The 13,547-nt window shown below is 47.7% G+C and overlaps 2 protein-coding genes across 3 annotated transcripts in view; one reads left to right on the forward strand and one right to left on the reverse strand.

Annotated features, from left to right (window-relative positions):
* Positions 1-145: 145 nt before the first annotated feature.
* Rexo4 (REX4 homolog, 3'-5' exonuclease) lies at positions 146-10,738 on the reverse strand. Of its 2 annotated transcripts, XM_050155352.1 has the most exons (8): positions 10,296-10,738; positions 8,227-8,570; positions 6,344-6,481; positions 5,952-6,145; positions 4,616-4,704; positions 2,910-2,984; positions 2,195-2,269; positions 146-1,294 (listed from the first exon to the last, which is right to left on the reverse strand). In XM_050155352.1, exons 1-8 carry the CDS (start codon positions 10,491-10,493, stop codon positions 1,175-1,177), a joined length of 1,233 nt encoding a protein of 410 aa, XP_050011309.1. In that variant the 5' UTR covers positions 10,494-10,738; the 3' UTR covers positions 146-1,174. The 2 variants fall into 2 exon arrangements, with proteins under 2 accessions (XP_050011309.1, XP_050011310.1); XM_050155353.1 differs by lacking the exon at positions 146-1,294 and having other exon boundaries at positions 2,241-2,379.
* Positions 10,739-10,821: 83 nt separating this feature from the next.
* Positions 10,822-13,547, forward strand: part of Adamts13 (ADAM metallopeptidase with thrombospondin type 1 motif 13) — a 50,304-nt gene continuing 47,578 nt past the window's right edge. Inside the window, exon 1 of the mRNA XM_050155349.1 lies at positions 10,822-10,977. Coding sequence (XP_050011306.1) covers positions 10,837-10,977 — 141 coding nt within the window. The 5' untranslated portion in view covers positions 10,822-10,836. The remainder of the gene's footprint in view (positions 10,978-13,547) is intronic.

The following is a 13,547-nucleotide window of genomic DNA, read 5'->3' on the forward strand; positions in this document are numbered from 1 at the left end:
CCTGGAGAGTACTGTATTTTGCACTCCTTGGTGAATAAAGAAGCCCTAAGCTGGTCATACCATGCTTGGCCGTGGTGTCAATGGTCCTGCACTGCAGGGTATCAGAAATGTCTAGATGATGGGAAGAAGCTAAGTTTCCACAAACTCCATTTATCCATCCATTTATTTTTGACAGCGCTGGGAATGGGCCCAGGGCCTTGTACACTGCGGACAAGTGCTCTGAGTTCACACCTCAGTTCACAGCTCCATTCTGAGAGTTGTCAGGTAGGTCCATAAAGTTCACTGCTCACTCTGGACCTGTTGCTAGAAGACAGCAGGCAGATGCCTTTCTGTTTGCAGTGCACCAGGGTGGTAGGATCTTACACCTCCAGGTGTACCTATGCCCCAAGTCTCACCCAAGGACTATGTAGAGAACAGCATATTGGATGTTGGCATTTTTTTTTTAAAAACATTTTTATTATTTTTTTAATTTATTTATTTATTATGTATACAACATTCTGCTTCACACACACCAGAAGAGGGCACCAGATCTTATTACAGATGGTTGTGAGCCATCATGTGGTTGCTGGGAATTGAACTCATGACCTCTGGAAGAGCAGTCAGTGCTCTTAACCTCTGAGCCATCTCTCCAGCCCGGATGTTGGCATTTTTAAATGACTGGGCCAAGCAAGGACATAGGAGAAAGTATCCACAGCTAAGTAGCTTTAAGAAAGTCCTCACTGGGCGGCTGCTCTGTTGGCCAGATTGGCTTGCAGCAGACTGAAGGCCCTTGGATCCCTTAGGTCCAGCAGTGCTTATCCCCTTCCTCACAAGAGGAGACGACACTCCTTGCTCCTTAGGAGAAGGTGCTGAGTGTCCTGGCTGAATGCAGCTGTGCTCAGTGTTAAGGGTGGTACAGGTGGTTGGCAGACACAGACACTGCAGCACACTCGTCCATTCCAATCTCTCCTTCCTCTGAACCTGCACCACACCCAGACTTCTGTCCTGGTAGCAGAGTCCAGGAGGAGGAAGTTCCAGCAGCTCCCATGTCACACCTCTGCAGCCACAGCTCTGAAAACGCTCACCATAGTGAGTCCCTGCTGTGCAGAAATCTGATGGGCCTCCACAATCCCATACCAACTGCCACTGAGGAGTCACTGAAGGATGTAGAGGAGGTGGCAGTAGTAAGCTGGTGCTAAGCGAACTCGCTGCAGGGCTTTGGGGTGGTGGCTGGGGGGCGCCGGTCTGCAGTAATGTTCTCCCACTGCCTCTTTGCCATGATGTACAACCTCATTGCTGCCTGGGCATCCTGGACCTGGGTGACACACAGCAATGTTGACTACCCAGCTAGTGAGAAGACATGGTGGCCAGAGGCCACAAAAGCAACCCTATGACTACTGAGTCTTCATGATAGCCACAGCACTGAGGCTACATGGCCAAGAGAGGCACATACTTCATAGAGTGACCATGGTAAGGCAATGAAAGAAAATCATGAAAAATGGCTGGAACACCAGAGCACAAGCTAACTCCCGTGCTTCAGACTCAGCCACTGTTAATACGGGCAGAAAGGGAAACCCTACAGCAGCAGGAAGCCGCTGAGATAGGCACAGGGCTCAAAGAGGTAGAGGCTGCAATGCAGGGGAACCTGCTCTCCAGACTGACTGACTGGCCAAGGGGGGGGGGGCACTGTTGGGACTGAGAGCCCAGAGCCATAAAGTCCTAAAGCACCTTTGTTAAGGTTTGGAAAGGCTCTGTTCCTCCATGGCTCAAGTGCTGGAGCTAAGTCATCAACATGGCAGTACAAGGGTAACAGGACCTTTAAGCGTTGGGGCCTAGTGGGAGGTCAAAGGGTGCTAGAAGCACAATAGGTGATTCTTGGGGTACCAGTAAGTTCTGCCAAGAGTGAACTGCTGCTTCTCCCTCCTTGACATCTCTCTGATCAACTAAGCCTCATTACCATGAAGTCCCTAACCTCAGTTATTTAGTAAAATACTGAAAGTACACTAATAGTCTTGAATTAGACTGGTGAATTTTGTTTCAGATTCTTACAGAGTATTATTCTTTGTATTGAGTTCAAGTTAAATATAAATATTTAAGATATAATCAACATTTCCTGAGCCTGATACGCCTAGGATTCTCTCTTCTGTGTCTACTGTCAAGTGATACATATGAACCTAGGTATTAAGGTCAGGGGCTGTTACCCAATGATACTTACTGAACAATGTTCTGCCTGCTGGACCCTGATCCCCAGAATTTTCTCACAAAGTTGTTTGAGAGATGGCCTTCCACTCTGTAGAGAGAAGGTGCATACCACTGAATGTGCTGCTTTCACAGGCTCTGCCCAAGGAGGACGCAGATGGCCACACCTCAGTCCTGCAGTTTTCTTTCCACCAGGAGTATCTGTGGCATGTAGGGTTGCAACCATTAGCCCACTGTGGCTTATGACATTGCTTATCAGCCAATAAAGGAGGAGTTGGGGGCTGGAGATCTACCAAGTGGTAGAATGCTTTTAATTTTTAAATTTTTATTAGTGACACACAGATGTGTCTATCTGCATGTGGGTATGTGCATGTAAGTGCAGGGCCTAAAAAGGCTACAGGTGTCGGGTTCCCTGGAACTGGAGTTCTAGATGACTGTGGTGAATCACCTGACAAGGGCTCTGAGAATTTAACACATGTTCTCTGTAAGAGCAGCAAGTGCCCTTAACCAGTGAGCCACGTCTGAGGAAACCTGTGGAGCCAGTTCTCTTTGGTTCCAGGGATCAAACTCAGGTTGCCAGACTCAGGCAGCAAGCCCTCTTAAAGGTTAAAATGAGAAACCAAAACAAACTAAATCCCTTTAGCCACGGGGTGTGTGTGTGTGTGTGTCAGTGTGTGTGTGTGTGTGTGTGAGTGCCAGGGACCAGCCACGGTTCAAGACTCATTACGTACCCTTACTTGACTCCTGAAGGGTTTGAATTTTTGGGTGTCCCTGATTTTCTTTTTTGGATGATCAAGGAAGAGTACCTAGAAGAAAACGATGACAAATATCTTCATTTCAGTCTGCAGTAGTGGAGCCCCCTTTCCCCTCTTCCAAAGAACCAGAAGGTTTAATATTCAGAAAAAGGCAGAGCTCCTTAAATTAATCGCTCTCCCTTAAGGGAGGCCCAATATTAAGAACCATGTTAATAAAAATAAAATCTTGGCCAGGTGTGGTACACACTTTTAATCCTAGCACTCCAGAGGTGGAGGTGGGTGGAAAAAAAGAACAACAAAAAACAAACAAACAAAAAACCCAGAATAGAATAGAATCTTGACATCAAGATGCTGAGAAAAAAGTCAATTAACCTGCAACCTTCTTTATCTGAACTGATTCTGTTCACGGGGAAGCACAAAATGAAAGTTAACAGCTTACCCTGCAACCTGGGAGACTTCACACAGCCCAAAAAAGTAACCCACTAGAGGAAGCATGTGTGTCCCTGGTGACAGTCTTCTCTAAGGTGACTCAACATATCAGCAGGCAGGTAACTTTCATTCACTTTCAATTGTTAAACATTTGTTATTTTTATTTTTTTGGTGCGGGATGAGACCCAGGGCCACATGCATCCTGTCACTGAGCTATGTTCCTAGACCCATACATTTGAATGGGAACTAAACTCCCACCTAGAGGTTCCTGAAACAGCGAGTAAAGTGGTACCACAGTTCATACCCAGCAGGCATCTAAAGGGGCAGCAGCTACAAGTCAGATGTCCTAGCACTGGGTGGTCTCTGAGCCCAGTCACCTAACTGGCTGATGTGTGGCCGGTCAAAGGAGGTGATTAGCTGGAATGACACGGAGGAAACATGTGCCCATGCGGATCCTCACTAGGGACAGCTGAGTAGTAGTAGCAGGTCAGCTCTGCCAGCCTGGGATGCTGAGGAGCAGTGGAGAAGTATCTGAGTGTGTACCCACTGCTCTCATGGAGCCATCTCTCAATACCCCAAAACTCTGCTCTGCCACCCTTAAGCCTAATCCCTGTCTCCAAAGGATTAATCAAGATCTGCTTACACTGTGTGATTGTTGGTGGCAGAACCCAGTAAGGTTCTGATGCCTGGCTTAAGACATCCACCATAGCAGACTGCCGCAGAGGTATCCCTTATGCCAAGTAGACTATGCTCCCATTTTCCTCCAATGGACCAGACAGCAGTTTGCTTGTGAACTTAAAGTGACCCATGTAATAAACTCAGGCTAGGTCTTCCTCAGATGCCAGGGGAGAACAGGAGGCTGGGCTTCCAGCATCACAGCCATGCCTAGATATGAAGTGGACACACAACAAGAACCCCAGGGGTCTAACAGTGTAGAGAAATTTGTCTCTGGTCATGGGGCATACAGCTAGACACCAGGCCATCTGCCAGATCAGACAGGTGACACTCAGAGTCCCCTTCATAGAACTGTCAGCATTCTGGCGCTGGAACCAGTGTAGTCAGGACTCTAAAAACAAGTACCTAATGTGGTCTCTTAGACAGCAAGAGCCCAGGAACCTGACACTATTCCCAGAGAACTTCCAAGTCAAGATAAAAACTCAAAATGAAAAATCCCCCAGAGTGGTGCTTCTAGAGACAGGCATGTGAGGCAGTGTGTGGCTCACATGAAAGAGCTATGGCCCCAAGACCAGCACCTTTAAATCATTGTGCAATGCGTGCCCCACCAGGATTCTGCCCTTCAATATTTCTGCCACTTCCTTCTTCACAACTTCAAACTCTTCTCCTGAAAACCAAGCAAAGAAGTGGTTAACAACACATAACTCACCTAGATTCTCAGACGTTCCTCCCGTTCCCTTGTCAGACTGATGACAACAGGTCAGGCCCTTAATGATACACAGAGCTTCGATGGGAGGTGGACCCCTACAAGTGACTCGCTGGACCCCAGGGACGTGCAAAGGCTAGGAGACCCACTGTGCCTTGTGCTCTGCTCCCACTTTTGGGGACAGTTAAAGAAAAAAAAAGGGGGGGGGGACAGGGGACAGAAGCTCTACTTAAAACCAACTAGTGGACTGGCAGCAGTTAGCAAGCCCCAGAGAAGCTTAAGAGCATTTAAGACTCTTAGGTATTCCTGACGATATGCTTCCCACTCAACACAACTCATACTTATGACTTCCCAAGTGGACTCAGACTGCATCTCTCCCACAGACAGTACAAGGAGGGCTGCATGGACCCGAGTCTGGTCTGCTGTTCTTTCCCAGCAGACATCCTTTGGAGACTACCCTGCCCCCACTCCTACCAAAACCACTTCACTGCTCAACTCTGTTCAGAGCTAATAGGACCAGACTCCTTCTGAGATAGAACACAAGAGCTGCTGGTCAGCCTACTGTTCAACAGAGCCACCTTATTGGCCATGGATACCAAGAGAAGCAAACAGGCAGTGTGTGGTGAGGAATGGGGGAGAGATCACAAGGCTGCATCTCTAGTGGTCTCCAGGTTTCTCTAGGAGGCAGGCTCAGAATATCCTAGATGTCCTCTCCTATTATAAATCAGACCTAGTCTCTGCTATGTTAGGTCACTTCTTCCAGCCACCTCCCTATCCAACCCCTGCTCAGAACCAGTCTTCTGATCTCCACCCTGTTCTCAACGTCCTGCTGGAGGCCTTACTGCTAACACTGCACTAGAGTTTCCCAAGCAGACCCTGTGATCTGTCCCCCAGCTCCCATGTGTCCTACTCGCCCTTCAAGGCTTCCCTCCTGGTCCCTAACACACTCCATTTTATTCCCCACTGCTATACAACAGAAAGAAATCCAAGAGCACTGTCCTGGGTAGGAGGCAAAGAAGCAAGAACACAAATAGACAACAGCCAGGAAAGATACCTTTTGCATCTGCACAGTATGCTACTCTGAGGAAGAGGTAAGCAGTGCCAGGACCCCTGTCACGCCTTGTTCCAGAACACCAAGGGGAAAGCAGGAGAAAAATAAGTCCTACTACCATCTCCACTGCTACACTCAAATCCTACGGACATCATACCCTGCTTCAGGTTCTCAGGCCGTATCCCACTGACTGCTGTCCTGTAGTCTGTCACGGGCTCAGTTGGCTTGACGTACTTGTCGTAAACACACTTCCCATACTGGTTCACGATGGACACGCGGGCTGCGATGCTCTCTTCCCCCTTGGGGCCCACGCCTACCATCTCACAGTCCAAGGCCAAGGCTTTTGTCAGGCTGAGGGGAACCAAAGGCCCCAGTGTAATAAATATCACAGACTGGGACTCTATGCCAGTGAGCCAAGCCCATTCATCACCATTTTGCACCCCTAAAACCTACTGGGCAGTCATGGCTCAGTGATTGCTCCTCCTCCCGAGAGATTACAGCCCCAGAAGGCAGAACATTCCCAGCAGCCATGGCCCGAGCACAGCTTACCCGCTAAAGGCCTGTTCCTTCTCCAGGGTGATGTTACTCTTGCTCTTCCCCAGCCGCTTCCATACCAGCATGGCTGCCTCTGGGCCTATGGCAGCTTCAATGTCATCTGGATCCACATCATCAAACCAGATGTCTTCCCTAGGAGGCAAGGATGAGAGTGTCTGGCCGTGAATAGACGTGGGGCACTGGATGCCTGTTGAAGGAATCTCTCTCCCTGTTGGTAGGCTGTGAGGAGCGGGAGGACTCACAGGACTGCGCCCCAGCACACTCAGTCCAGTTGAGCCGCTGCTGCACTTTCCTTTTACCGCTGTTCTTTCTTTCTCTAATACCTGTGATGGCCAGAAGAGGGCAGGCACGGGATCCCCTGAAACTCTCGGAGTTATATAATAAGGTTGTGCACTTCCAGGTGGGAATCCAGGCCTATGAAAGAGCAGCCAGTACTCTTAACCACTGAGCCAGCTCTCCAACTCCTCACAGTTGTTCATTAGTATTTGTAAATGTATCTATTATCCAAGACTTAAAACTACATATAAAACACAAAGAATGTAATTAACAGAAATGTGACCCACTTCAATAGAGTTGACCACTGACATCTAATTAAATAATAGATGTGTTATCAATCAGGATACACAGGCAGGAGGACTGCATGACACAGAGGCCAAGGCCTTGCACTGTCTCCACATTTTGGAAGAGTGAGAAAGACAGAGTCGATATTAGATGTTCCATGGCTATCTGATGTCAATGTACTAACAGGCCTCTTGTTTTGTGTTCCTTGCCTTCTTCACTAGGCTACCCTGACCAGCCCCCATACAAATGCTAAAGTAAACATCCGTATCTCCCCTACTTCTATCAGCCTTAGGAAGGAGGCAAGGAAGAGGAATCTGGCTGTGAATAGACATGGGGCACTGGATGCCAGATGAAGAAATCTCTCTCCCTGTTGGTAGGCTGTGAGGAACAGGAGGGCTGGCAGTGAGGGGGCAGCACTGTGAGGGCTGGCAGGACTCTAAAAACAAGTACCTAATGTGGTCTCTTAGACAGCAAGAGCCCAGGTACCTGACACTATTCCTAGAGAACTTCCAAGTCAAGATAAAAACTCAAAAAGAAAAATCCCCCAGAGTGGTGCTTCTAGAGACAGGCATGTGAGGCTGTGTGTGTCCCCCTAACCCAGCCTGCCTGTAGGGCTCAGAAGAGGCAGCCAAACCCATACCCTTTACCCTTCAGCGCTATGTCCTGTAGTCTAGTCTGTCATGGTCTCAGCAGATTTGACAAAGCTGTCATAAACATACTCTCCATACTGATTCCCAAGGGGATGCTTTCCTTCCCCACAATCCAGGGCCCAGATTTTCTTTAAGCTAAAGAGAAGGAAAGGCTCAGATAGCAAGAGCCAGACCGCCTTATAAGCACATCCCTTCGAGGAGAAGTGTCATCACAGTGCTCATTAAGTAGCCAAAAGACACTAACACATGCTGTACCTCAGCTCCCCTAATCATACAGATGGCCTCACTGAAGAAAGGATGCAGAAACATGCCCAAAGCCATCAACTGGCAAGAGGCAGGGCTGGGCTTCACAGGACTCCTGGTTCCAGCACACATTAATGCCAAAGTTTTTGCTGGCCTTTCCCTTGTGCCAAGACCTACGCTGGGGTCCAAAGACACAGCACTGACTGTACAGGGTCTGCTTTCAGCAACCCACACTCTAGGGGAAACAGATGACAAGTAAACAAAACAAACCCCATAGGGTCAGAGAGGAAGACTACACCAGGACCAGTGCTCATGTCTTCTCAGCGGGGAAGAGGTGGAGGCTAGGTGCTCATGAAGGACCATCTGTATCTGTGGCCCAGTAGCAAAGGACATACCAGTCACCAAAGCAGAGCTGATACTCACTCAGTAGGCGTGGACTGATTCAAGATGACAGCTGCCTCCTTAGCTTTCCGCTTATGCTTGGTGTCCCCTTGATGAGAAGAGACGTCACTATATGTCCTCTTCTTGGCTCCTTTCTTCTGTTCTGTTGCAGAGGTATTTGTGGGAGGTACTAGTATCGTCCTGTCCTTCTTAGATGTAGACGTAACAGAACCCCGAGTGGTCTGGTCTTTTTCTGTTCTCTTCCTGTCTCCCTTTGACTTTTCTGAGGTCTCCTTTTTGTTCTGCTGGATTATCTGGGAATGCATTTTGTCATTGTTCTGAGAGACAAGAGGTTTTTCTGGGGCCTGTGACTTTTGTTTCAGCAGCTAATGGGATCAAAATTAAATATATGCTACATTTAAATTCTCAACTGACAAAGCACAGACTAAAGAAACGTGTATATAAATGCATACACAAACATGTAGCTACCATCCACACACAATTCCAGTCACCATCACCAATAGAAAATTATTGGGAAAACCCTTTATTTTATTTTTAAATGTATGGGTGTTTTGCTTGCATATATGTCTGTGCACGACATGCATGCCTGGTGCCCACAGAGGACAGAAGAGGACACTGGATCCCCTGCAACTAGAGTTAGACAGTTGTGAGTCACCACATGGGTGCCAGGAATTAAACCAGGGTCCGCTGGAAGAGCATGCACACTCTTGATTGCTGAGCCATCTCTCCAGCCCCTGGAAAAGCCTTGTTTTTACACCTAAGTCACTGGCATTGAGATTCTTTTCCTTGGTTTATCTCAATGCATAATCTGGCATCTGCTTCTTCACTCTGCATTTCAAACTCTATGCCATGCATACCCGAGTGGCTTAACACTCAGAGCATTTCATTCTGGGGCAGGAGCATCATTTCCCTTCTTTAATGTGGAGTTGCACATAGAGTAACTTTCATGGTCGACACGCTGGGACACAATGATCACTTCCTTTACACATCTCTGGAGGCTGGCTACAGCTCAGGGTCCGAGGAAGACCCAAGGGAAGGGAGAGCAATGGAAAGAAAAAAAAAATCCTATCAAACCAGAGATGGTTGATGAGAACAGCCATAGCTTTGATCTTATCCAGGCAGGGGCAGAGATCCAGGCAAGCAATTTCTTCCCTGTTTTCAAATCCCCAGCTAAGACCCCAGCAAGATGACATCCAACTACAGAGGATTTCTACTTACTCACTCCCCTAAGAGTCAAGAGACCCGAAGGGTTTTGATTCATGTAGAAACCAGAGCCAACTCCAAGTTCCCTATAGCAAATATGCATTCCAGGCATTTAATTTTACTTTACTAACTTGGGAGAGAGGAAACAAACAAACAACTGGCTTATAGAGCTGGGGCTGGTCCTGCGTGTACAGAGAGGAAAATCCACACTAAGGAACAGGGGGAGGTTATGGAGCTCTAGAAGTTCTAGGCTCTCTTTCTTATGAACTGAAGCTCCATGGTATACACTCCAGAGGATCGTCTGGAGATCAACAGATCAAAAAGCATGGTCAGTATCCCAATACTGCTATTTATATGCTATGTGACCATCCCTAAACCAAACCCCTTAAGCTCTGTGTCTCAATTTCCTCATCTAAGAAACAAGGACAGTAACAGCATCTAACTAGAAGGTAAGAATTTATGAATGAGGGTGGGTATAGTGGTTCACACCCATAATCCAGCATTTGGGAGGCTACCTAATGTAGGAGGACTACCACTAGTGCGGGGAAACCCTGAGCTACACAAGTTCCAGAACAGTCTGGGCCAGAGTTCTGGGAAAGAGTTTAACACGTTGGCAGGGTGGCAACCGAGATATGGGATTTGTGATTGAGAAAAATAATTTGAGGGAAGCAGAGAGCAACCTCTATAGAATGGAGAAGCACTGGCCACTACTAAAACTGTCAACAGGCCAGACAGCCACAACAACTGCCATGCCTACAGCCCGAAGTTCCCGTGAGGGAGTTCGTGCGGTGCTGCCCTTCCACGTTTTGAAACTACCCGTCCTCCTTCGTGGTCTGTGGCTACCCGACCAAAAGTCCGGGATGAAGGTGGCCTGTCGCCAGTCTCACCTCTTGCAGCGCCTTCCAATTCTGAGAAAAGTTCTCTGGGGCCTTTGGCGGTCGGCCCGCAATAGTTGGCGGGCGGCTTCCCGGAGCCCCGCTTTCTTCCTGCGCTTTCCTCTTCCTGAACTTCTTCTTGGCTTTCTTCCGAGCGAGCTTCCCGGCAGGCCCCGCTTGGGGCACCGGCGCGGTGACCTTCGCTTTCATCGTCTCGCTCTCAGCAGCCCGACCCCGCAGGGTCGAACTCAGCACAGACCACAGAAGCACACCGCAGGAAGCAAACGCACCGCTCCAGTGCAGCCCGGGTGGCGCTTCTCTTCGCGACCTGCTGGAAACCGAGTCTGCACCTCTGGTTCCGCACGTCTGTGAACTCGGCGACCGGACCGCTAGTTAACACCTTACAGGCTACCCACCTGGAGATCGTCCCCGTGACTGACAACATAGAGTTTGACAGAAGGGACCCCAGGCCTTCACCAAGATTAGGAGTCGTGAGAGGGAGGGAATGAAGAGAAGCAGGGACACCGGAAAAGGCTTGGGGGGATCACTCTCGATGTGGCACCCCTCAGGAGGCCGGAAGAAGCTCCTGTGTACAGCCACACTCTGCGGAAACTCAGGATTTCCCCGGGTTTGCCAGCCCGGTTTACCCAACCTTAGGGTTGCAAAGGCGCGCCAGCTGTTTCTGATAATAATGGTAAAACAAGATTTTAATTGTGATAATGTACATATATTTTTCTTAAGCGCCGTGTTAAAATGACCGGAAATCCACATTTGACCCTGATGGTGCGATACAATAACACAGATGAGACTTCCACAATCGTGTAGTTTATCCTTCCTTGGTTTTCAGTGTTTAGAGAAGCACAGCAAGTACAGGCCACTTAGGAAGGTCAGGGAGCCCCTTGGTGGTGGTGAAGACCCATGTGCCGAACACGATTGGCTTCCCTCTCCTTAAAGACCCAGGGGATCCTAGGAGAGAAAAGAAGTTTTGTAAGCTGCAAATTTTGCACTTACATAATTATCCGTGGTGGTTTGAGCTCTAGAATCAAAGCGGTTATTTTCCCCTTCAAGGTACTATATGCTCAGTGAAAGACCCTACAGACCCCCTCCTCAAAACCTGCAGCAGCCAGCCTGCTCTTGTAAGAACATCCCATCTGCTTGAGAGAGCAGGATGAGATAGGAAGACTGCAAGGCAGGATATCAATAAGATAGGACATCAACAAAGCAGGTTGACTGCAAAACAGGATATCTATAAGATAGGAACAGGATGACTTTTGCTGACACCCATGCTGAGAGAGGAAACCATTCATGCCCCCGCCTCATTCCGATAACCACGCTTTTTTTTGCTTCTGTAGACTTGCTTTTTGCTCTTCCCTATAAAAAACCTGCCCTCCAGTCGGCAGGCGCGCAAGTCTTCCGAAAGACTTGCCGCCCGCAGGTACCTGTGTTTACCCAATAAACCTCTTGCGATTTGCATCCGTATGGTCTCGGCCTGTTCCTTGGCATGGGGAGGTCTCCTCCTGAGAGAAAGTCCTCTTCGAGGGTCTTTCACTCAGAACTCAATCTCTTTTCAACATTTTATGATTACTCATTTCTCATTACAGAATGCCTTCTGGTTAAGACCTCTTGGTAGTAACCAAACCTTCCATTTATTGAACACTTACTGTGTGTGGACTGCTTTTACATACTTTGATTTATGAAATCTCAACAATACATGAAGTGGCTTTTTTCCCCCCCTTGAGACAGAGTTTCACTATATAGCTCTGCTGGCCTGGAACTTGCAGTGTAGACCAGGTTGGCATCAAACTCAATAGATCTGCCTATATTTACCTCCCAAGTGCTGGAATTAAAAGTGTGTACCACCACACCCTGCAGAAATGGCTGTTTTAATACTTTTACTGATTGGAATAATAGAAGGTCAGAAAAATCTAAATAATTTGTTCAAGGTCACATAGTTACTATAGCAGAGCTAGGATTTCTTTATTTTCATTTTTCTGTTGGTGCTGTCAAACCCAAGGCTTTACACATGCTAATCAAATACTCTCTACCTCTATACTTCCAGTGTAGGAACTGGGATTGGGCTTTTAACCCATTTGTTGAGTTCTGTGTCCTGCAATGTCAATTTTCATCTTCTTTTCTTTTCTTTCTTTTTTTTTTTTTTAAAGACAGGGTTTCTCTGTGGCTTTGGAGCCTGTCCTGGAACTAGCTTGTGTAGACCAGGCTGGCCTCGAACTCACAGAGATCCTCCTGTCTCTGCCTCCCGAGTGATGGGATTAAAGGCGTGCACCACCACCCCTGGGCCCTATTTTTTAAAAAAAATTTTTTACGCAATACAATTTATTGTTTTTCTATCCACCATCTCTCTCCATATCCTCCCTCCCCATCTTACTCCCCAGCAGACTTCAGGTTCTTTCTCCCTCCCTTCCCCATCTCTCCCTAAAACAAAAAACAAAAATCAAAATAAACACAAATAACAAAATGAAACAAAAATCCCACAGAAAGCCCCATAGAATCCATTTTGTGTTGACTCCTGGACACTGGGCCTGTCATGGAGTATGACATTTCCCTGAAGAAAACTTATTCCACCTTTCCCAGCAGGTTATCAATTGCAAATAACTTCTTGGTTAGGGGTGGGACTTTGTGCCCACTTCCTCTTTCTCAGTGCTGGAATTTTGTCTGGCTTGAACCTGCGCAGGCCCCATGCACGCTTTCACAGTCTCTGTGAGTTTGTATGAGTCTGTATGTTGTAATCTGAAAGAGACTATTTCCTTGGAATCATTCATTGGCTCTTATAATCTTTCCACCTCCTCTTCCAAATAGGTCCCTGAACCTTGAGGGGAGAATTTTGAATTGCATTGAGGGCTAAGTGCTCCAAAGTCTCTCACTCTCTACACATTGTCCAATTGTGGGTCTCTATGTTAATTCCCATGTACTGCGAGAAGTGTCTCTGATGGAGGCTGAGAGATGCACTGACCTATGGATACAGCATGTAGGGCCCTGGTCTCCCTTATTCCTGGGGTGCATTGGCGGGGACAGTTTGTTATTTGTTAACTAAGCTTCCTGTGTGTTTCCGTACTATCCCTGCCCCACCTGGTGATTTAGCTACAGGCAATCTTCTCCATTGTTAACTAAGTTTCCTGTGTGTTTATTTCCCACCTCCCTGGGTGGTGAGATCTTTGTGCTGCAGTTAGGTAGAAAAGGGCTTCCCCAAGTCTGAATAAACGGCATTCGCTTGATCTCCTATCGAATGACCCTGGTCTCTGTGTC

The sequence above is a fragment of the Alexandromys fortis genome, unplaced genomic scaffold (assembly GCF_014885135.2).
Source record: "Alexandromys fortis isolate MF-2015 unplaced genomic scaffold, M_Fortis_MF-2015_v1.1 scaffold_72, whole genome shotgun sequence".
Lineage (NCBI taxonomy): Eukaryota > Metazoa > Chordata > Mammalia > Rodentia > Cricetidae > Alexandromys > Alexandromys fortis.

Coding starts and splice junctions, on each gene's coding strand:
- Rexo4 (XM_050155352.1), bottom strand. CDS start 10,493: ATGAAAGCGAAGGTCACCGCGCCGGTGCCCCAAGCGGGGCCTGCCGGG. Junction 8,571..10,295: donor ATTGGAAGGCGCTGCAAGAG/GTGAGACTGGCG, acceptor TGATCCCATTAG/CTGCTGAAACAAAAGTCACA. Junction 6,482..8,226: donor AATCAGTCCACGCCTACTGA/GTGAGTATCAGC, acceptor CTTGCCTCCTAG/GGAAGACATCTGGTTTGATG.